The sequence below is a fragment of the Cydia pomonella genome, chromosome 18, assembly GCF_033807575.1.
Source record: "Cydia pomonella isolate Wapato2018A chromosome 18, ilCydPomo1, whole genome shotgun sequence".
Lineage (NCBI taxonomy): Eukaryota > Metazoa > Arthropoda > Insecta > Lepidoptera > Tortricidae > Cydia > Cydia pomonella.
In genome coordinates this window covers 19389422-19413726 of record NC_084720.1, presented here as the reverse complement: position 1 = coordinate 19413726, position 24305 = coordinate 19389422, and the positions used below count along the sequence as shown (strand labels likewise).

At 43.9% G+C, this 24305-nt stretch overlaps 3 protein-coding genes across 5 annotated transcripts in view; 1 reads left to right on the top strand and 2 right to left on the bottom strand.

Moving 5' to 3' along the window:
* Positions 1-5928, top strand: part of LOC133527457 (ran-binding protein 10) — a 77943-nt gene extending 72015 nt beyond the window's left edge. For all 3 annotated transcript variants that reach the window (XM_061864477.1, XM_061864480.1, XM_061864478.1), the window contains 3 exons: positions 583-694; positions 816-986; positions 3449-5928. In XM_061864477.1, coding sequence (XP_061720461.1) covers positions 583-694; positions 816-949 — 246 coding nt within the window. In that variant the 3' untranslated portion in view covers positions 950-986; positions 3449-5928. The remainder of the gene's footprint in view (positions 1-582; positions 695-815; positions 987-3448) is intronic.
* A 4618-nt stretch (positions 5929-10546) lies between these two features.
* LOC133527922 (uncharacterized) lies at positions 10547-15928 on the bottom strand. The gene is made up of 3 exons (XM_061865118.1): positions 12290-15928; positions 11530-11689; positions 10547-10989 (listed from the first exon to the last, which is right to left on the bottom strand). The coding sequence occupies exons 1-3, from the start codon at positions 15902-15904 to the stop codon at positions 10547-10549; spliced, it is 4218 nt and encodes a 1405-aa protein (XP_061721102.1). The 5' UTR covers positions 15905-15928.
* Positions 15929-21013: 5085 nt separating this feature from the next.
* LOC133527921 (uncharacterized) overlaps positions 21014-24305 on the bottom strand; it is a 56629-nt gene continuing 53337 nt past the window's right edge. The window contains exons 7-8 of the mRNA XM_061865117.1: positions 22699-23945; positions 21014-21428 (exon numbers count right to left, since the gene is read on the bottom strand). Of these exons, the coding sequence (XP_061721101.1) occupies positions 21215-21428; positions 22699-23945 (1461 nt within the window). The 3' untranslated portion in view covers positions 21014-21214. The remainder of the gene's footprint in view (positions 21429-22698; positions 23946-24305) is intronic.

The following is a 24305-nucleotide window of genomic DNA, read 5'->3' as shown; positions in this document are numbered from 1 at the left end:
TCCTTTCTCATCTTAGCGTTGTCCGGCTTCAGCATTCTGAGAATCGTTATACAGAATTGGCTGGGGTTCGAACTCGATACCTTCCCAATTTGAAAGCCGCCCTTTTTTGAATGAGTAAATATCCTAATCAAACTTAGCGAACTGTTTGGTGTAGGTTCGTTCGTTGACCAAACTTAAAAATTGAATTTAGTAATGTTGTGACCAACTGTCGAATATTGTGACCGGCGGTCGAATATTGTGACCAATTGTCGAATATTGTGTTTACTTATCGAATATTATGGTAAATATGGTATGTGGTCGCTCGTGTTGTCGACCAGTAAAATACTTTTGAGAAATTGTATACTACGTTAATTTTTATTGAATATTGTGACTTTTTAAATTTGGTGATGTGCATGACATTTTTTTTTTATACTACGTCGGTGGCAAACAAGCATACGGCCCGCCTGATGGTAAGCAGTATCCGTAGCCTATGTACGCCTGCAACTCCATAGGAGTTACATGCGCGTTGCCGACCCTAACCCCCTCCCGCCCTCGTTGAGCTCACATGTAATAAAATGTTTTTTTTTTCGTTTGTAATTTCAGGACGCGTTCAGTTTGTTGGCGTACAGCAACCCGTGGGACAGCCCCGTGGGCTGGCAGCTGCAGCCCGTGCGGCGCGAGGCGGTGTGCGCGGCGCTCAACTCCGCCATCCTAGGTACGGCGCCCGGCGCAGGCGTCCGTCCTTGCACGCTCGTCGCCCCCGCACGTGGTCACTGATGACCGCGGCGAGACTTAAAATGTGGTATAGTTATTTAAAGAACCGTTTGTCGTTCCAGAATCAATGGGCATGCAGTGGACGTCGCCGGTGGAGGCGTGCGTGTCGCACTCGCGAGCACTACTGCGTCGCATGTCGCGCGCGGGGCTCGGCGCCTGCGCCTTCGCCGACCTGCCCGCCTTGCTGCGCCGCTGACTGTGCTCGCCCGCGACCACACGCCGCGCCCGCCCGGGTACGTCACTGACTGTACTGCACTGTACCCCCCAGGTACCGCCTTGCTGCGCCGCTGACTGTGCTCGCCCGCGACCACACGCCGCGCCCGCCCGGGTACGTCACTGACTGTACTGCACTGTACCCCCCAGGTACCGCCTTGCTGCGCCGCTGACTGTGCTCGCCCGCGACCACACGCCGCGCCCGCCCGGGTACGTCACTGACTGTACTGCACTGTACCCCCCAGGTACCGCCTTGCTGCGCCGCTGACTGTGCTCGCCCGCGACCACACGCCGCGCCCGCCCGGGTACGTCACTGACTGTACTGCACTGTACCCCCCAGGTACCGCCTTGCTGCGCCGCTGACTGTGCTCGCCCGCGACCACACGCCGCGCCCGCCCGGGTACGTCACTGACTGTACTGCACTGTACCCCCCGGGTACCGCCTTGCTGCGCCGCTGACTGTGCTCGCCCGCGACCACACGCCGCGCCCGCCCGGGTACGTCACTGACTGTACTGCACTGTACCCCCCAGGTACCGCCTTGCTGCGCCGCTGACTGTGCTCGCCCGCGACCACACGCCGCGCCCGCCCGGGTACGTCACTGACTGTACTGCACTGTACCCCCCAGGTACCGCCTTGCTGCGCCGCTGACTGTGCTCGCCCGCGACCACACGCCGCGCCCGCCCGGGTACGTCACTGACTGTACTGCACTGTACCCCCCAGGTACCGCCTTGCTGCGCCGCTGACTGTGCTCGCCCGCGACCACACGCCGCGCCCGCCCGGGTACGTCACTGACTGTACTGCACTGTACCCCCCAGGTACCGCCTTGCTGCGCCGCTGACTGTGCTCGCCCGCGACCACACGCCGCGCCCGCCCGGGTACGTCACTGACTGTACTGCACTGTACCCCCCAGGTACCGCCTTGCTGCGCCGCTTACTGTGCTCGCCCGCGACCACACGCCGCGCCCGCCCGGGTACGTCACTGACTGTACTGCACTGTACCCCCCAGGTACCGCCTTGCTGCGCCGCTGACTGTGCTCGCCCGCGACCACACGCCGCGCCCGCCCGGGTACGTCACTGACTGTACTGCACTGTACCCCCCAGGTACCGCCTTGCTGCGCCGCTGACTGTGCTCGCCCGCGACCACACGCCGCGCCCGCCCGGGTACGTCACTGACTGTACTGCACTGTACCCCCCAGGTACCGCCTTGCTGCGCCGCTGACTGTGCTCGCCCGCGACCACACGCCGCGCCCGCCCGGGTACGTCACTGACTGTACTGCACTGTACCCCCCAGGTCCCGCCTTGCTGCGCCGCTGACTGTGCTCGCCCGCGACCACACGCCGCGCCCGCCCGGGTACGTCACTGACTGTACTGCACTGTACCCCCCAGGTACCGCCTTGCTGCGCCGCTGACTGTGCTCGCCCGCGACCACACGCCGCGCCCGCCCGGGTACGTCACTGACTGTACTGCACTGTACCCCCCAGGTACCGCCTTGCTGCGCCGCTGACTGTGCTCGCCCGCGACCACACGCCGCGCCCGCCCGGGTACGTCACTGACTGTACTGCACTGTACCCCCCAGGTACCGCCTTGCTGCGCCGCTGACTGTGCTCGCCCGCGACCACACGCCGCGCCCGCCCGGGTACGTCACTGACTGTACTGCACTGTACCCCCCAGGTACCGCCTTGCTGCGCCGCTGACTGTGCTCGCCCGCGACCACACGCCGCGCCCGCCCGGGTACGTCACTGACTGTACTGCACTGTACCCCCCAGGTACCGCCTTGCTGCGCCGCTGACTGTGCTCGCCCGCGACCACACGCCGCGCCCGCCCGGGTACGTCACTGACTGTACTGCACTGTACCCCCCAGGTACCGCCTTGCTGCGCCGCTGACTGTGCTCGCCCGCGACCACACGCCGCGCCCGCCCGGGTACGTCACTGACTGTACTGCACTGTACCCCCCAGGTACCGCCTTGCTGCGCCGCTGACTGTGCTCGCCCGCGACCACACGCCGCGCCCGCCCGGGTACGTCACTGACTGTACTGCACTGTACCCCCCAGGTACCGCCTTGCTGCGCCGCTGACTGTGCTCGCCCGCGACCACACGCCGCGCCCGCCCGGGTACGTCACTGACTGTACTGCACTGTACCCCCCAGGTACCGCCTTGCTGCGCCGCTGACTGTGCTCGCCCGCGACCACACGCCGCGCCCGCCCGGGTACGTCACTGACTGTACTGCACTGTACCCCCCAGGTACCGCCTTGCTGCCCTGCCTGCGTCGTAGCGCAAAAAAAGCATACTGGCAGAATTTTGCTTATAGGTTTTTTTTTCATCTTCACTCATCGCACCTGATATCTATGTAGTATTTCCGGGTCTAATTTGACGTAAGTCATGTCATCATTTCATAGCAAGTTTGAGAAAAAATGTATTATAGATTAAGTTTGTTATATGAATTGACAGCAAACAATAAATTAGAAACCCATTCCCGTTTGCAGGCCGCGGGCGGGGGCGGGGGGTCGTCGGAGGATGCCGAATGTGACCCAACTACTGATTGCCAACTAATTATTCTACACTGGACCGGTCCGATGTAACGCCGACTTCCGATTGCATAATGAAGTAAAAGTAACACAGTCTGTTGCCCCCGCCTAATGTCTCAATTGTTCCCATTGGACGATGACAGTAGGAATAAATGGAAATAGGCCTTAGGGAGTCATAAAATTAATCAAAAAGTAGCCAGAAGGATAACTTTCAGAATAGTTGCTTACGATACAAGTGCGAAAAATAAGAAATTCGTAACGAGTGACGATAAATTAAAACACGACCGGAGGCAGTATTTTAAATCGACACGAGTTGCGTATTACCTATTCGCACATCTATCGTACAACGTTTTACAGTACATGTGACCCTTTAAATTTTCGACACAGTTACATAATGTGCTAATTTTACGCACTAGTGTGGAAAAGTAGCACCATATGTACTGTAAAATACATTTCAAAAATGCTGCATTTTTACAGGAATGTTCTGTGGTTTGGTAAAAGAAAGAAGGTTTTGAACTGACAATAAAATTATAACGACCTATAGATACTAAGTAATCCACAACTTTCGCCACCTTGTTGCAAAATACTTTCATCAAAAAGAAAGGACACCTAAAAAGAAGCGCAAACCAGGTTTCCAAAAGCCAAAGTTATACGATGGTATATAAAAAAACACGATAAAATGGTATCTTGTTAAAAAAATACTTTCAACCTCTACAACAAATAGCAGCAAATTTAACATAGATATAACTATATGTGACCTGCAACTTACTATACATTTCCAAACTTTTACTTCAATATGCAACCCCAGGCGAGGACAGTGCCGTGCGGAAACAAGCCGAGTGACTTTGTAAATAAAGATCAATTTACCTTAACGAATTAACGCACACTCAATGCCTTAAGTGACGTGTGGAGTGAACAAGTGAGTGGAGGACTTTACGAGTACGAGTGATCGTTGTGGTTTAATTTTAAATAATGACTGCGTTGGCTACGGTGCATCTAGAATTGGTCATCTGTGGCGAGATATTTTAACATGTTTTATGTTAAAAACTGGTGCAAAATCAATACACTTTATAATTTATTTGATGTATCAGGTAAATGGTAACTTTTTGATGTCAACATCATTATAAAAAAATGGGTATACTTTGATTTGAAAAAGTAATACCATTTGCCTGAGAAATTTACATATGTCAATGTGAAAAAGCTTTACTATTTTTCACTATAGAGTGTTGATTTTAGTACCAGCAGCCTAAGCAAATAGATTGCTGGAGAAGGTTTTTTTATGTAGATTCAACTTGCATTAGGCTACCAATCATACTAATTCATAGATTACACATTCTAGATTCATCGGCAACCTCCTTGTAATAATAAATAATTGCGTTGGTCCATATTGTTGGTTCGTCAATCAATTTTTGTATAAGTTTTATGCGTAGGTTTAGACTGGCGAGCGCCAGTCGCAAGTCGCAGTCGCACAACGCCGCAGTCGCACGATAATCGCATTTTCATTGTGTAATCAAGTTAACCATACAAATATTTTTTATTGCACACTTAATTCAAAAATAGGAGAAAACAGTACGTGGAAAAAAATTCCAAACTACCTACACAAGCTTTATGCTTTTGACCGTAGAATCGTTTTCAGCGGTAGCAGCATGGTTCCATTTTTATCGCCTGTCACTATGCCTGTCAGTTTCATACTTAAAACGTGACCGGCATGATGACGGGCTATAAATATGAGACCGTGCTACGGCCCCTGGTCAATTAAAGCAATCGATCTGTTTAGTTATTTTTGCAGCTGTCTACACTACATTGTGTACACTACACTGTATACAGTATATTCCATACCTGATTGCGAGACTTCGGCCTTTCTAATGACCGAGTCCAAGATATTACCCAATGATTGGCATTGAAAAGCAGTTATTGGTATTAAACTAATTCTACGGATTCCACTCAGGTTTAGTCACTCGTGCGACACAGCGTGCGACGCGGCGCGCAGCAGTACGCGAAGCACGGCCGTCGTGAACGCTCGCACTGTTAGTGCTTGAGATAGAGACCTAGGCTCTCCGAAACATGTCGCGCGAGTGACTAAAAACACGAGACTGGAATCCGTAGAAGAAGTTTAATGTTTAAATTCAGTCATCGGTATATTATTTATATTATAAACATGTGAATATTAGAATGTGCGTGTCGGCGTCGTGCGGCGGCGAGCGCGTCGTGTACAGCGTACGAGTATAAGAGCGTAGTACCATATTTATGAGACGATTCTTTCGACACATATTTTTGCACTCGACTGTACACGTGCAGGGAGCCCGGGCGGGGCCGCGGGGGCTGCTTCTTTAATATAGCTATTTGGCTATGGAAAGCGATGCTTTTGGAAATTAACGTCAAATAAAAAAAAAATATTAAAGGACATTATTACACAATTTGACCAAGTCCCACAGTAAGCTCAATAAGGCTTGACAGTGTTTTTCACCTGTTACTTTCACTATGAGAAGTCGCGATTTCTTTTACCCTACGGGCGATAAAATTCGACAATGCTATCCTGCACGGATAGAATTGTCAAGTTTTATCGCCCGTAGTGTCATGTGTCACTTTCCCACTTATTTGGTTAGAACGTGAGAGGCGTGGTGACACGATAAAAAGGCGACCATCGTAGCCCTGCTGATCAGCCGAAATGTATTGAAATAATGTTTACAGTACATATAGCACTAGTGCGGGGCTACTTTATAGCACTAGTGCGAGAAGTAGCATATTACGTTACTGTGTCGAACATTTAAAGGGCCATATGTACTGTAAAACGTTGTACGATACATGTGCGAATAGGTAATTCGCAACTCGTGTCGATTTAAAACACTCCCTTCGGTCGTGTTTTAATTTATCGCCACTCGTTTCGAATTTCCTATTTTTCGCACTTGTATCGTAATGTACTATTTTCGCGATGGCGCGGTCGGTTCCATAGTAACAGCTGTTCATTTTGCCTCGTGCAATTACATTAGGCCCCGGCGCCTTTACGGGACGCAACTTTGCATCGAGAAGAAATCGCAATATCCCTTATTCCCTGTAACGTATAATGGCCAAGAATGGAAAACTAGCTTAAGAATGTTTCTAAAATATATACTGCCATGCAATAAAGTCGACTACGTTCCATAACAAATTATTGGGAATAATTGTATCAGTTAGTTATGTACAATGTTTTTTTGTATCAAAGGTTTGAGAATGGATTACTTATTTCTTTAACACATTCACTGCCAGACAAAAAACGGCGCACTACCCCAGAAACCGGGAACCCACCTGGTGGGCGCTCGTGAACTTTGTTCAGATGCCGGACAACCCGCTGGGCGGGTTGTTTTGTACGCAGCTATAGACCACCGGTTTCTGGGGTAGTGCGCCGTTTTTTGTCCGGCATCTGAACAAAGTTCACGAGCGCCCACCAGGTGGGTTCCCGGCAGTGAATGTGTTAATATTTTGTAGAATTCATGATAGTATTGTCTCTATGAAATGTAAAATGTGTTCATAACATAAGCTACTTAAGAGTTGCAATTATTGTGTAATCATAATTTCGCTAGGGTAACTTCTATAAATTTTTATAAAACTCAGTCTAGCATGGTATCTTAATAATAATAAACCACCTTTCGAACGCCAGTGACATTTATAGACGAGTGAGTGAGATATTACAACCCGTATATTTGTCAAACTAAGATCTCATACATATTAGTGATTTTTCTTAGCGGCGTTCAATTGCTTACAATGTGACTAAATTTTAATTCTAACCATATTATAACTTGAAGAAATCGCTTTATTACCTTAAGTCAGACGCGGGCCCCGCCAAGATTAACATAGTTATATTTATATGATACGCCAGAATCCTGCGTGTATATGCTTAGTATAGTGCTGCTCTCTCTCCGCGACATATATCGCAGGCGTATGGTTTCGCCGATGTACCGCGGGGCTATTCTGCTCTGCGCCGATATGTCGCGGTGGTTCCGAGGGCGGCGGCGGCGACGCGCTGCAGAGATCGAAACCAGCAATAAATTAGGCGTTTTTAGAAATATTTTCTTATTAGGCTTATGGAAATGTTATGTTATTTATACTTCCATATATTCGTACATTTTATTTGTAATCGTAATTTACGTTGTATAAAAGTTATATTGTAATATTTGAGAGAACAGGGGAATGACAGCAATCAATGTGACTCTTTATTCAGCGGGGGACTCGCATCCCCAAATTATAACTACAAGAATTTGCCAATACAACGTAGTTGCTAACAACAAAATATAGTTCTACTGTTCTAATTTTGGCAGTATATTATATTGAATTGAATTGAATTGAATTTTTGAATTGAATTGAACTATTTATTTCAGGTAATATACCCATATATGTAAATTAGTTACAAATTTTCTTTAACAATATTATAAAGATGCCCGAAATTTGCGAACTTCGGTGTTCACAGTAGGCCCGAGGAGACTGGTAAAAACAAAAATAGATTTATTTTCTCCAATTATATGTAAATAACAATAACATAACATTACCAAAACAAAAAAAAATATCTCTTAAAACGCCCTCTAGCTTTGTGTGTAAACTTTTGTAACTATGTATAACAAAGCTTCATGTATATATCAGCGTGTGTGTATTGTACGCTTGTCGTGTCGTGTCCGTGTCGTGCCGTGTGGCGCGCCGCCGCCGGGACTGTAAATGATCCACAATATTGTTCTTATATTGTATTGTTTTCTTTTTTAATAATATATTGTGTTTAAACGGCGTTGCAGTATTTTATTTACGCCTGAATCCTTCACACATTCACTGCCAGGAACCCGCCTAGTGGGCGCTCGTAACAGTTACTCGGATATCAGACAACTAAGCGGGTTGTTGCTCTAGGTACCCATAGATGACAACAGCCAAAGAGCCCGCCTAGCGGGCGCACATCGCCACTGCTAGCAGGGTTGACACCACCAACAAGTTTAATTATTATATTATTTAGTCACGCACCAGTATGACTGATACGTCGTAAATGACTTCGTGCGTGGTACCACAATATACCTACTCGTAACCAATTTAAATTAGAACTGGGAGTTGGTTTAATTTACAATTTTCGTGGCAACTATGAGGTTTAAAAAAATTTACTAAACAAAATTAACTTATTTATTTGAGAATAAAATTACAAGTAATTTCTCCAACCTCGTTTTGCTGGAAATGCGGTAGGGGTTGCTGGTGAGATGTACTACAAAACCCCAATTTTATTTGGCTTTTACTCCTAAACTGAGATGTACAATTTTTTTTCACCTAATTACAAATTAAGTACCAATTGTGTACTAAATAGGGACCGTGCGTGTTGGAGGGTCTGCCATCTTGTGGCCTGAATCAGAACAATAAACATGTAAATTTACACGTCACGTGTTTTGTTTTGCATGGTAGGTTCTGCCATCTTGTGGGCTACATTGGAACAATAAACATCACATTTACGCCTCGCGCCAAAAATCTGACGGCTCCTGTGCTGCCTCCTACAGTTCATGCACGCTCCCTATCAACTCCCTATCCTCATATGGTAATAAAAAAAAGACAATGTGGGGTTGCCAGGGAGTATGACGGTCAATAACGTCCTACCTTAGTTCTCATGTTAGCCCAATGCCAAGGGCGTAGTCAGTGAACTAGGAGGGGACTTGATCATTCCTAGCAATTCGGGACAAGGTATATTTTTTTTACTCCCGACACAAAAAGAGGCGTGTTTATATTTAACGCCAATAATGTCTGTCCATCTGAGGCATTGTAGGTCTTCAACGGATGGGATGATTTCGATGCGGTTTTTTTGCGTGAAAGCGAGATTTCTTGCGGTGGGTCTTAGCTATGTTTCATAAAAATTGATCCAAAGTTTAAAAGAGTATCAGATCTTTTCCAAAACTTAAGGCATTTATGGCATAAAATGGGGTTTGTTGGGGGTTTTATTTTTTATTTATTTATTAGTTATTACGTTACCGGCGTCAAATATTATTAAACATTCTTATATTTCGTGAAACGGAAAACAACCCTTGTTCGTATCCGACATCGGATCCGTTTGCAAGTATCCGGAGGCCGTATGGATCTAAAAGTTCTTTAACGATATGATAGAATGAATAATACAATTCATAAGTATAATTGATTACCAATTTTATCCCCTTCTACAGTCAAAATTCACGCTTCATGACTAATAAAACCTAATGGTTTATAATTCTAATGAATGGTGGTGGTTGGTAATTCTAATGAATTAGAATAACTGCGTCCCAATATTTAAGGTGATAATTTCAATGACAAACCTTTTGGCTTAGAAAGGCATAGATTACTCCCCCTTTGAAAATATGGCATGAACCAGGCTTTTAGGGCTATTCCTACCTGTTACCCCTAAATTGTTACCACAAAAAAACGAGAAAACAAAATTCGGTGCGTTCCTATTTGACCCCGCCGGGAATGTGTTTTTATAGAAATTATTCTCATTTACCCCCGCCTCATATATAGCGGCAGTTAAGTGGGGCGGGACAAATGGGATTACACCCAAAATTCCCGCATTGGTACCTGTGCTTACCAATTCACTAAAGTCTCGCCTAGCTCGGATGCCCCAGTCATAGCTGGAGCGACATGGTGGAGGCGGATCTGCATGAACTTCGAGTCGACAATTCGCGAGATGTCGCACAGGACCGAGAAAAGCGGCGCTGTCTTGTGTCGGAGGCCAAGTCTCATTTTGGGTCGCTGAGCCAACAGAATAAGTAGTGTTTGGGAGGTTAGCGAATCTGAATTACTTTCAGGAGCAGCAGACGGGTCTCTTCAATGACTTGTTTATATTTTAATTTTACAAATTGTTTTTATTTTAAATTATATTAAATGAAATTAACAAAAGTTAGAACGTTGGCGATTCTATATAAAAAGGCAAAAAAATCGCGAGAGCGGCTTGTGTGCCGTGTCGTATGAGGTCGTAAAGTGATGGCTATCGCCGCGCCCCCGCGCGGCCGTGCTTGGAACTCCGCCTCTTCTTGTGATGCCCGCTAGATGGCGTTAGACTCGCGAACATGCCCCCGGCCTTGAAAGCACCCGCTTTCAATGTGGTTGTGGTGATGTGGATGGGGTTGGCGCAGCTTCACTCTCTGGCGGCATCAAGAGAGGGCAAAGCTTAGTGAAAGCCCTGCGTATGACCCCGCTCGCTGTTTTTACGTCAGCGACGCGAGAAACTCCGTCGTTTCCTGTGAACAAAGCTACCACCCGTCCCAAACGCCATTTGAGGGGTGGTAGATTATCTTCCTTGACCAGAACTAGGGAGTTGTGAACGATATCCTGGCCGTGAGTCTGCCACTTCGTTCTGGTTTGAAGCTCAGAAATATATTGTTTTGACCACCGCTGCCAAAAGTGTTGTCGCATTTTCTCCAGCATCTTGTAGCGTGGGAGCCGACCCGTCTCTGTCGTCAAGTCCTTGTAGGGCGGCGCTGTCAGCGGTCGGCCAATAAGGAAATGCGCTGGAGTTAATGCGGAAAGGTCGTTTGGGTCTGTGGAAAGAGGATGCATGGGTCTGGAATTCAGTAGGGCTTCGGACTGTGCCAAAACCGTGCTAAATTCCTCAAAAGTTAAATTCGCGTTGCCAATAACGCGCTTCAGGTGATATTTGCAAGACTGTACAGCTCTCTCACACAAACCTGACATATGTGGAGCATAAGGGGGGTTAAAATGCAAATTAATGTTATCATTAGCGGCGCACTCAATGATATTACTCGCGTTACCCTGTAGGAACGACGAAAGTTCTTTCATTGCCCCTACAAAGCAACGGCCATTGTCGGAATATATGACGTTAGGCTTACCACGGCGCGAAATGAAGCGTTTAAGTGCGAGTAGGTATCCTTCGGTACTAAGACTTGTGACCAAATCAAGATAAACCGCGCGCGTCGTGAAGCATACTATCAGACAGATGTAAGCCTTTTGAGGTTTAGCTCCCCTACCTCTACGATTAAGTACATATACTGGCCCCGCGTAGTCTACCCCGCAGCTCATAAAGGCGAACCCAGGTTCCAAACGTAATGAAGGTAAGTTACCCATAATAGGTGCAAACGTTTTCGCCTTCATGCGGATGCAGGTTACACAGGTGCGTACCACACGCTTTGCTAAATTAGTGCCTCCGAGAGGCCACCAGCAGTCTTTGATAGTAGCAAGCAGAAGACTAGGTGGAGCATGCAGTAATCGTATGTGTTCACTCTGAAACAAAAGCTGTGTGAAATGATGTTTCGAACAAAGCAAAATCGGATGTTTTTTGTCGTATGTAAAACTAGTCGCATTACTAATACGACCACCGACCCTTATCAGACTATCTGTGTCTAGAAATACATTTAATTTATGAATCCCGCGCGTGTGTTTAACAGGTAAGTTATTTATCATCTTATCATACTCAACAGGAAAAGATTTCATTTGCGAAAGACGCGCCAGTTGTTGCATCGATGCATTCAATTCGTCAACAGTCAGCGGGCCAGTTTTACGATTTATTTTGTTTTTAATGCGTGTGTTGTTTACAAATCGTAAAACATAAGCACCCGCGCGCCTTAAGCGGTTAAATGACGAAAACCTGTCGAATTGGAATACATCGGTGTTAATTTGGCCTGTCATACTAATTGTGTTTGTTTTTATTTCAGGTAAATCAACCGGTATTATTTTGGAAGTGCGCGATAAAGTACTAGGTAACCAGTTAGATTCTGGTTCATGCAAAAAGGGCGGTCCATTGAACCAGAACGAATTGTTGATAAGCGCGTCAAGTTCAAGGCCGCGGCTAACTAAATCAGCTGCGTTATTCTTGCTACTTACATGTAACCACTGCGCGCTCCCGGTTAACTCGTTTATTTCCGACACTCTGTTTTGAACAAACGTTTTAAGCGTGTGGGGTGACATTCGGATCCACCCAAGAACGATTGTACTATCACACCAAAAATAAACAGAATCGAATTTCACTTTAAGCGATTTCATTATTTTTGAGTACAACCTAGCGGCTAACAGCGCGCCTAGCAATTCAAGTTTCGCGATACTGACGGATTTCAAGGGAGCGACTTTACTCTTAGAACACAACAGATGCACTGTAATGACCTCATTATTATCTCCCGAAAGCGTACGCACATATGCACAGGCCCCATAGGCCGCTTGACTAGCATCACAAAAAAAGTGCAACTGTGTGCAGTGCGCATACGCATTCATTACATAACGAGGAATGCGGAGGCTATGTATGTGTTGTGTATGTGTGAGTATGTATGTACGCCAGGCTGATGCGACATCCTCAGGCACTTCCGAGTCCCAATCTAAGCGGCAAAGCCATAGTTTTTGGAGTAAAATTTTTGCAATGATTATGGCTGGCGAAAGTAGCCCGAGAGGGTCATACATTTGTGAAATGACTGATAATATTTTGCGCTTTGTTATAGGTTCGTTATTATTATCCTGTTGTATTTTTGCCGTGTAATGAAATTCGTCAGTGTTGTTAGTCCATCCTAAGCCGAGTGTTTTACTTTGACAGTTATCGCCTAAACACAATTCACGTGACGTAATTTTTGACGAGGAAAATTGCGAAACGTCAAAGTTAAACACCCATTTTCGGAGTGGGAAACAGCCTGACTGCAGTACGTCGGTGACCTTTTCACAGATATCAATTAAAACGTGTTTATCATTATTTCCTGTAATTAGGTCATCTACGTAGCAGTCTTCTAGTATAGTGCGAGAGACCGCTTCGTCAGCACATTCTTTTGCCAGCTGATTGAGACAGCGGATGGCCAGAAAGGCCCCAGAAGAAGTACCAAAAGTTACCGTGTTAAGTTGGTAAATATTTAGCGGCTCCGAAGGGTTCTCTCGCCACAAAATTAGTTGAAGGTTCCGTTGGTCTGGTTGAATAAGGATTTGCCTGTACATTTTTGCTACGTCTGCGCAGGCAACGTATCTATGCTCGCGAAAACGTAACAATATAGAAAAAATATCGTTTTGTATGGTCGGCCCGACTAATTGCAAATCGTTCAGGGATTTCCCAGAACTAGTGGGCATTGACCCATTAAAAACAACCCTTAAGCGTGTAGTGAGACTATCCTTTAACACAGAGTGGTGTACAAGAAAGCAATAAGGCTTTGTGTATGTGTGTATAAGTGACATGTGCCCTAGCTCAATGTATTCGCGCATAAAATCGCAGTACATTTTTTTGTGCTCCGGGAGACGCTCGAGTTTGCGTTCTAAAGATAAGAACCTACTCCTAGCTATATCGTAGGTATCGCCGAGCGCATCAGCAGATTCCTTTAAGGGTAAACGTACCAAAAAACGACCATCTTTATCGCGTTGCGTAGTCGAAGCGAACAGCTGTTCACAGGCGCGTTCGTCGTCAGTCAGTCCGTCTCCTATCTTAGGAACCTCCTCGAGCTCCCAAAACTGTTTTAATTGTGCGTCTAAAGTTTGCGTGAAATGACAAGTAGTTTTATTTAATTTAATGCGTTTATTATTAATCGGACCCACGACGATCCAACCAAGTTTAGTATCTTGTAAATAAGGCCCTTCTGCGAGAGGAATACGATCCTTATTTAACAAGCCCCAGAAATAATCACCGCCTAACAATATATCAATATCTGACGATTTGAAATAATTAGGGTCCGCGAGTTGAATATTATCTGGAATGCAAATGGAATGCGCGCTTATTGCTGCTGTCGGCAGCGGTTCCGTTAAGACAGGGAGTACCATGCAATTGATGCGTGCATGGTAGTCACCTGTAATAGACTGTAGGTTAAGTTGACACGAGTGTGTGGTTTGCGTGATTAATTTACTTAACCCTGAAATATTGTAAGTGGACTGTACTAAAGGCGTTTTTAATTTATCTATAAAAGATTGTGCGACATAACTGTGTTCTGAGCCATTATCAAGAAAAACTCTAGCCCTATGTAATTTATTGTTGCTATCGGCAACTACTGCTATTGCAGTACATAATAATACCGGTTTTAACGGCGGTGAGAGTGTGTGCGAATTAAGTGTAAGAGTGTGATGAGTCGAGGTGGCGGGGACAGCGCTTGTCGGTGGCTTGTTGTTTACATTGCCAGCCGAAGCTGATGCACCGTCACTGTCACTACTCAAGCTATGTATCAAGCTATTATGTTTTTTCTGGCAGATCCTACACGGGCCAAAAAAGCAGTTGTCAACTGTGTGACCAGCGCGAAGACAATTGTGACATAGTTTCTTATCTTCAATCAATTTAACTTTGTCGGGAACAGTTAAATCAAGGAAACTATTACACGAATAAAGCGGATGATTAGCGCTGCACATTTGACAAATGCGAGGCGAAGTGCGTTTGGAACTGGATTTGTTTATGTGTGACTGTGAAACTGTGGAGCTAGAAGCATAGCTATGCGTTGCGTTTAAATTGTGTGATTGTGACTGATTTGATGGCTTTTTAGTGTCATGCGAATTTGAGTGCGTATTTTTGGAATGATTAGCCGAAATAGATTCCAACATATCTGCACGATTTTGTAAAAAAGTAATCAAATCAGTTAGCTTAATGTGAGAGGTAGAATCTTGCCGATTAAAGTTGATTGAGCCCTTGTGCTCCTCCCACTCGCGTTCCGTAGATGCGTCTAGTTTCGTGACAATTAAATAAATGACTAACGTGTCCCAGGAATCCGTAGGTTCTCCTAGGGTCTTTAGGGCACGAAGGGAACGTAGCACAGAGTCAATCAGCCTTCTAATCTGTGTAGCAGATTCCTTATTTAATGATTGCGTGTTAAAAAGTGACTTTACGTAATTGTGTGTTAGTAACCTATGATTATTGAAACGGTTTTCGAGAAGCTCCCACGCGGTCGTATAGTTCTCTGCTGAAAATTCCAAGGACTTTATTACTTGCAAAGCGGTGCCGGTTAAGGCTGCGCGCAGGTAATGGAACTTTTGTATGGCACCCAGGTCCTTAGAATCGTGTATCAGAGAAGTATACGTGTCCCTAAACCCTAACCAATGCTCGTACGAACCGTCGAAGGTGGGGAGTGATATTGTAGGTAATTTAACCTTATAACCCACGGAATCTGTGCTGGCAGGGGCAGCGGCGCTGCCGTTAGCAACAACGAGACTGTTGCCAACGTCAGCTAATTCGGACGCTGCGGCCACTGTCTGATAATATTGCCCCTCGAACTCTTCGCGGTAATCTAAATGCTTAGGAAGGTCACTCGGATCTGCTAACTCCTCGATTCTAGTTTGAACGACATCGAAATCTTGATAATAGCTCGCGGCATTATTTATGCGTAATTGTAACTCAACTTTTTGGATATTCGTTAAATTAGCCTGATTAAGCGTAGCGACATATTTAGCGAACAACGTGAGTTTACCCTTGAGTGTGCCACGTCTTTGTGTCAAGGTACGCGAATCGTTCATATCGAGAGTTAAAGTACTTGGAGTCACTGATGTTTTAGGAGTAGTCATGGTGTGTGTGAGAGAATGTAAAGCACTTACAGTTTAATCCCGAAACTCGTTGTTGACTCGTAATGGCGGCCGTGTGCACCACGCGGCACGTGCTCGACACTGGAAGGTTACAAAATAGACACGGTTTTAGCACAATGACGATTGAAGGGAGAAGGTGAAGAATGGATGGCCTGACCGTTTCTTGCTGATCCTGGCGCTGGTTGATAGCTTCCGGCTCGGAGGTCCAATGTTTGGGAGGTTAGCGAATCTGAATTACTTTCAGGAGCAGCAGACGGGTCTCTTCAATGACTTGTTTATATTTTAATTTTACAAATTGTTTTTATTTTAAATTATATTAAATGAAATTAACAAAAGTTAGAACGTTGGCGATTCTATATAAAAAGGCAAAAAAATCGCGAGAGCGGCTTGTGTGCCGTGTCGTATGAGGTCGTAAAGTGATGGCTATCGCCGCGCCCCCGCGCGGCCGTGCTTGGAACTCCGCCTCTTCTTGTGATGCCCGCTAGATGGCGTTAGACTCGCGAACAAGTAGTATTACAATTTTTCCTCAGTAAGTAGTTACCACCGGAAAGGCAGGAAAAAAAAGTTCATTTTCAAAATCAAGTAACTAGGTATTGGCATTATTTTCGTAGCTATTTTAGCTATTTTCAGTAGTTACAAATGAAGAATGCCCCTGTTGTTCTAATGGTAACAACTTGGTGGTATCATCCGGTAATAGCCCTGTGGTACATCATGTACATGTGAAATTATATCGTTCTCATAATACAACGATTCATTAATTATGTTAATTGTTGCAGTTATGGATAAAATCGATAAAGAAAGGGAAATGATTGGCGCACGCACGGGGGACTGTCCATAATTTATGTAGAGGGTGATAAATCGAGCTGGATCGCGATTTTATTATAATTTTGTGAGGTTAATGGTTCGATAGAATCCAGTAGGTAATATTTGGGTAGCTTAATATTTAATGTCTGCCCTAGGTAATGGGCCAATGGTAGAATTAGGTATAGTTTTTTAAACGACGTCCCATGTTGTAAGGTCGATTGAGGTATCTAAGTAACTTTGAAAGCGGGGACTTTATCGCTAATTAATTGCTTTGACAACACTTAGCTACTTCGACTGTCAGAACTTAGTGGAAAGTGCTTCTAATTTATAATTGCAATTTTTCGAAGCCACGCGATTCGTCTTGCATTGCCCCTCGCAGCTTGTCGCCCCGGACCATGGCCACTTTAGGCCATATAGCAAATACGTCCCTGTCAATATCGTATACCGCATCAAAACCACATCCCAGTAAACACTTTAAAATTGACCTATACCTATATAGACTTTCACGCGTAGTTCGTTCGTAGTGACACTAGTAACTACTGTACATACTAACATTACTAACTTGTGTTTTACTATTTTATGTAAGGATTAGTAGGTAAAAACACATGTTGGGTACAAACAATTATTTAAAAATCGTTAATTTCCCACCAGTTGATTTATATCAAATATCAAATATCAAACATTTATTCAGCAAATAGGCCACAGGGGCACTTTTACATGTCCATTTTTACAAACAATAAATTAAAAAAAAAAAACAATTACAAATATCGAATCTATGAAATAATAAATACTTTATTAGAGATGTATACTGTCTCTAAATGTCAAATTACACAAAAAAAAACTATGATAAAAAAATAAAACCATATTTATATGTATAACTAGAAAACTTACACCCGATGTTAGTACTTAAATAAAAACACTTACGAGTAAAACTAGGACTACGGGCAGAGAGGAACATATACAAACTAAATACTTATATAACAATAATAATACCGTTTATAAAAATCAGCATGTAAAAATCTAAACAAAGTACCTATTCAAATAATATTATTTCATCTAAATGTTTTGGTTATGTTTACACCTCAGTTGTAGTATTTGTTTCACTCGAGAAAAACAAAATCCATAAGTAGTAGAGATGGAGATGAAATCGATCACAGCGCACGCCGTGGAATAAAATGCTAATAATGCGTCATAGCCAACACAAGCCATATATTTAATCCAATACCGACCGTCATGAGTACGACGAGGCCAATTAACAGTAATAATCATACAACTTCTCATTTAAACACTTGCTTAAACTTCGCTGGCCTATAATCTCATTTCACTCGTGCATCAAACCATCGAAACCACCTGGAGCGCAGTCAAAAATGCACGTATTGGCAAAGTTGGTAGTATTGAGCAAAGTTCCTTGTCCGTATATATCAGGAGCGGGGAATAAAACGCGCACGTGGTATCTTGTTGCGATAGCGGTCGGCTGAAATTGAATGAAAACATTGAATATTTATTCTGAGACGATGCCGCGCTGCAGCGCTCGGGGCGGCCAAAGAGGGCCGACGCCAGAGGGGATCTGATTTAATGTACAAATGTGGGATTCTTTGTTTTGCTTTATTAAAACTTACAATATATATATATATTGCACAGCAATATACAGGGCGGAAAAATCGAATGCCACATGGATGGCAACTACCTTAAATATTGTAAATAGCACATTTTGTGTAAGGGAGACTTTCCTTTGTTTTTAAAAACAATAAATACTGCATTTAAGGATTTATGAAAAATCGCTTGCCTCAGTCGGGACTCGAACCGGTCAAATGTGACAAAAAATAATGTGCTGTATTTTATGATGCAGATTGAAAGGGTTACTGATAAGGTTCATTTTTCTCTAAATAACAAATACAATCAGAATAACGGAAGGCCATGAAAATTAACAATTACCTTTGAAATTTGATTTCACCCGTCACGTGAATTAAGACGTAATCCTTGGAATACAAGGAAAATAAAGACGTTTAAATGACATGATAATGATGAGCTACACTTATGTTTACTTATCACTTTAGTTGCGATTACTAATGCCACTTTAGTAACCTACCTACTTCCTTTGATAGGAAAATTGCATCAATTATTCTCTAGTCATCATAGTAGAGAGCTAGGATAGGTAAATTTTTTAAAAAGGAACATTTTAACGAACCGTTTTTGTTTTTTAAGTGCAATCTTTTTAATTTAAAACAAATAATGCCCGACTTGTTGAACGCATTCTTTTCTTTTTTTTCGAATTGTGTTTATTCCATTTTCAAATATTAGAGCTACTATTTTACGTAGATAAATTGAAATTGTGACTTGCAAGTGCTTTTACATTATAAATGGCTGACGATTATCAAGAACAGTTCGATTTATTAGAAGCGTACTTTGTTAATGCAAAAAATGTAACACGAGCAATCTGCATCATAAAATAGAGCACATTATTTTTTGTCACATTTGACCGGTTCGAGTCCCGACTGAGGCAAGCGATTTTTCATAAATCCTTAAATGCAGTATTTATTGTTTTTAAAAACAAAGGAAAGTCTCCCTTACACAAAATGTGCTATTTACAATATTTAAGGTAGTTGACATCCATGTGGCATTCGATTTTTCCGCCCTGTATATACGTGTCCTGACTGATTGACTCATCAACGCAGAGCCGAAACTACAAATGCAAGAAAGTTGAAATTTACACACAAGAGCTAGAGAAGCGATTTTGTTAATTAAGTATTAGTATTTCCGGGAGAATTACGAAACTTTTGTAATTATTAGTAAGTAATACTACATAGCAAACCCTAACTGAAGCGAGGCCCACATGGGGCGAGGATAAATGGATATTAATGCTAGTTTTTTATTTATTTTGATGACCAGTGTTTTATATCCAGGAATATTATATTACACATATTTCAACGAGGTACCGCTGGTGTGATGTCGTGGAGGCGGACCTGCGTCGGCTGAATGCCAATTCATGGCAGGAAACCGCGCTGGATCGGGACAGGTGGCGTTCTCTCGTTTCGGAGGCCAAGATTCTTTTTGGATCGCTGAGCCAAAGCAGTTAGTTAGTTATTTCAACGACATCATGACGAAGTTCGCGTCTGGGACGCTATAGTCTCTGCGCGCCCCGGGATCATCTTGCGGCTCTCCTTTTAATATTTGATCTGCATATTTATAAATCGCGGACTGTTGGCTGTTGGACCCGCGTGTTTGCGGATTTGTAGTTTATTTCGTGCTCGTTTGTGTTACACACGGACAGCTACGAAGGACTAGCTCGTTTGGGCTTTGAGAAGCTTTGATAGCGAAGAAACGAAATTTTGTATCACTACCTACCTTATATTCTACTTCAGTGTGAAGATTGTGTAACTTGTGTAATGCAGAAATATGAAATAGTTATCATGAAAATGTATCTATTTATGCTAGTTAATGCTACCCTTTTAGAAGCTCGGTGCCTAACTCGTTATAAAGATTACAAACGTTGGATTAGTTAAAATGAAAACAATTTGTATTTATTATGTACCCCTGCTGCTGTTGTCCATGCTTGTATATTATGTAGTCAGTTACAGCAGGCGACGTTGACGCGATTCTGGAGTGGATACCACAGTGGATTAGTTGCCAAGGCGCAGCCATAGCAGCTGTACTACACGAGGGATAAGTAACGTGAGGATCCTATTTTCTTCCACAAATTATTTCTTCGTTCTTACATAACGCTAACCCCTTCACGGGACCTTGGTGCGGCTCTCGAGCGGGGATCGCGATGAATGTTTTGCCCAGGCGCAACGTGAACAACTGAATTACACAGTATGTACTGTAAAAGGTTTTGTAGTGTTGATTGAAGACACAGGGCCCTCGCTAATGATACGGGCGACCCTGTGTCCGCGGTGACATTTGCGAAGGGTTTTCATGACTTATGCGATGCCGGGTCCGGCATCACCATCAGACAAAACAATGGTGATGCTCAGTTTTTAGAGACCCGGCGTTGTTTCTGTGTTTGAGCTTTGATGGACCCATGGTCCCCGCATTGAGTACGGGCGGCCATGGGCCCTGGAGTTGGTGGTTGAGATTTTTTTTCTGTGTTGCGAAATATTTAAAGTTTTGATATTTTAGGTTGGTTGTGCGAGTTGGGACCGCAGTAGATGTTGATAACACTACTCGACGAACGCTGCTGCCCATACGTCGGTATTCCCTTAGTCGCCTTTTACGACACCCACGGGACGAGATGGGGTGGTGCTATTCTAAACGCCGGCACCACACGGCAATGTACTGTAGGGTTTAAAAGTGCATGGACAAGTTATGAATGAAATGGTACCTACAACTCTAACACATGACACAAACTTATTCACTCTCACAAGAGACAAAACATTACTGTCCATATCTGAACAACAGTCGACCTTGGTCTGCCCATACCATCGCAGTTTGAACAGCGACCTTGGTGAGACTCTGGTTTGCCATCCACTGTATAAGATATACCTACCCCTACCCTTTTCCACAAAGTTCTTCACTCTCACAAGGCACAAACCCTTTCTGGCCGTACCGGCACAGCAGTTTCAACAGTAAACGGCCTTGATGCGACTCTGGGGCGGGTACTACGGTGAACTGGCTGTCCAGGCGCAACGTGGGCGGGCTGAGAGATGCGTTGGCGCGGGGCCAGGGTACTGGGAGGAGTGGAGTCCGATGTGGAGTGGGATCCCTAGAAAATAAAGTAAGAAGTACCGTAACTCATTATTGTAAATCATTGTATCTGCACACAGATACAACAAAGCATACCCAATTTAAAACTTTTGCAGTTTGCTATGCATAGGTTGTTACGAATATAAAAGTTTTACATGGACCCCGGTTCTAAAACAAATCTGGGTGCCTAGCTAAGATGCCAATCGTTCGCTCCGTAGCGAACGATATGGTAATCTCTTTCTATCACTCTTCCATATTAGTGCGACAGAGTTTCGTTCGCTACCGAGCGTAAACTATTTGTATCTTGGCTATGCACCCAGCTAGAACCTTAATTTTTTAGTTAAGTATTTTATTTAGCCGGGGATTATGGAGGGTGCTTTTGATCAATTGCATTGATTCAAATTATCGTAGAACATTAAATTATACTTTTAAAAATTTGCAGTTGTAGGACTTGTAGGTTTTAATCACAAAATTCACTGACAACCTTAACGAACAAATGATATTATTATCTCAGTTCTTGTAAGAATGAGTGCATATATTTAGGTATAAGTATGTATAGGTCTTACATTTTAAGAGGGAAGAATAGCTTTGCGATCCTAACCGTACATTTTTAATTAAATTTCCATTTCGGGAGATAACGGTTTCCACTAACTAAATCTTAACAAATCACTTTGATATTGCTGTCGTTTGCTTCAGCTTAATATATTCTAGGTTTATAAGTTACGCTTAAAATGCGCTTAAATTGAAAAAAAAACATAATTTATGTAAAACAAACTTATAAAATGTGATAAAAACTTGGTCGATTTAAGCCGTTCGGCTAGGATCGCAAAGCTATTCTTCCGTCTTAATGCAAGAGAGAGTACTTCAGGTACTTTTAACTTAATATTTCCAGCCCACAAAGTAACCTACCGGTCGTGTCATAGGGCACGCCAACATACTTATCTGCATGTGTATGCTGACCACATCGCAGGCGAAATTGCGCAAGCAGTTTGCAGTATCGTTACCGCGTTTGCGCACTGCTGCCGTTTACGTTTGTACATGTTTAGCTTTGTGACTTTGCGTTTCGCTACTTGTGATTCATCGCCATGCCTCATCGTTGGCCCGAGGTGTGAATATCTAAATATCATACCCCGTCCCCAAAAGTGAGAAAATCATCCACAAAATTTATAAAAATGATCCAAGATTATTGAAACTGTTAAAAATCTGGGAACAAAAGACATGCTCCGTAATTTATCGCGCATTCGATTCACGCACTAAGTGAAGAGGGCTTAAGATTTTACAAAACTTACCCAAATTTCATAAAGTTAGCCAGCATTGTAGTGAATCGCTCTATGAACAGCCTATCCTCAGACGACACCGGCAGCCCCAGCCCCGCCGGCTTGAAGATGTAGAAGATGTCATCAGAGTGCGACGCGCCTTTCAACCCTGCCTTATACCCTATCAGCCCCTTGGCAAAGTTCCGCCCGCCTACGTACGAAAACATGTAATTATACACAGGCACTGACTTTTCCACCATTAGTTTCGAAAACGCATTCACTGATGCGTAAGCGATCCAGTCTGAATAATAGTTCACTACACCTTTCACGTTTTTACTGCTAATTTTCTTACCCCCAAAATAATATGAGCGTAGTTTTTTGACTATCTTCATCTTCTCTAGTTTAGAACACAAGGAGAAAACTGATGGTAGTCTTTGGTCGAATTGAGAGTCCCACTCTTGAAAGTCCCGATCGCTGTTTAGTCCGTAGAACAACATGCCTTCGAGATCGGCATACCCTAAAATCATAGGGATTTGTCTAAAAGAATCAGACTCAATTATTTCGTAAGGAGTACCCTCAAAGAAAGACCCTGGAAAATTGATATCTATACACGGAGAATATTTGAAATATCTGGTGCTTACTGATCTATCATGTGTGCTTTTCAATAGATCTTTCAACGTCGCGTTCATAAAAGTATTGTATACATCTCGTTCAGTTTTGACTAGACCGAGTTTTCTAGCGTCTTCAAAAGCTGGTTTAAGAGGCTCCAGGTTAAACGCCCAAGGGCTTAAAGGTGTTCCACTCATAAAGATAGCTTTATGAAATAAACCATTGCTGGATTTTGAGAGTAAATGCATAGCAGCTGCACTAGCCCCTGCACTCTGCCCCGCTATCGTCACATTGTCCGGATCTCCTCCAAACGCAGCTATATTCTTCCTTATCCACTTTAGAGCAGCAACTTGGTCTTTCAAGCCTAAATTGGCGACTCCATTCAAGCATAAGAAGCCTAACACTCCGACTCTATAGTTGATAATGACTGCTATTACATTTTTAGCGACTAGATACTCAGGATCGTAGTGTGCTTTCGTGCCGTAGTAGTAGGCGCCTCCGTGGATGAAGACCAGGACTGGCAGCTTGGGGGTGGTGTGCGGTGGGGTGTAGACGTCGAGATGGAGGCAGTGCTCGGAGCCAAGCGTGAGGAAGGAGACGCTCTGTGCGCACGCGCCGAACCGGCTGACGGCGAGCAACGTGCCTCGCCAAGGAGGAGGGTCTTTCGGGGGCTGGAAAGAAAGGAAAACATATAAATAAATTGCGTGTATGACTGCTGTTGTTATCAAGGAACAGTTAATTCACATCTTGAAAATCATTGTCATCTAATATTGCCTGCCGCCTGCTCTTTAACCTATAACTAAATAATACTGCGATTTTAGAATTTTTGATTACAAAAGTCGGTTAGAATTTTAATTAAATTTTAATGTTAATATTTCTCAAATCGGCTTACTCTTAAAGTAAGCTAAATTGTGACCGCGGCCGGGAAAACGTCCCATTTTGCCATAAGGACGAGATTTGCTTGTATCTTTAAACGAATAATCTGTGAAGGCGTCTTTATGGTGAGTGATAAAGTGGGACGTTTTGCCGGC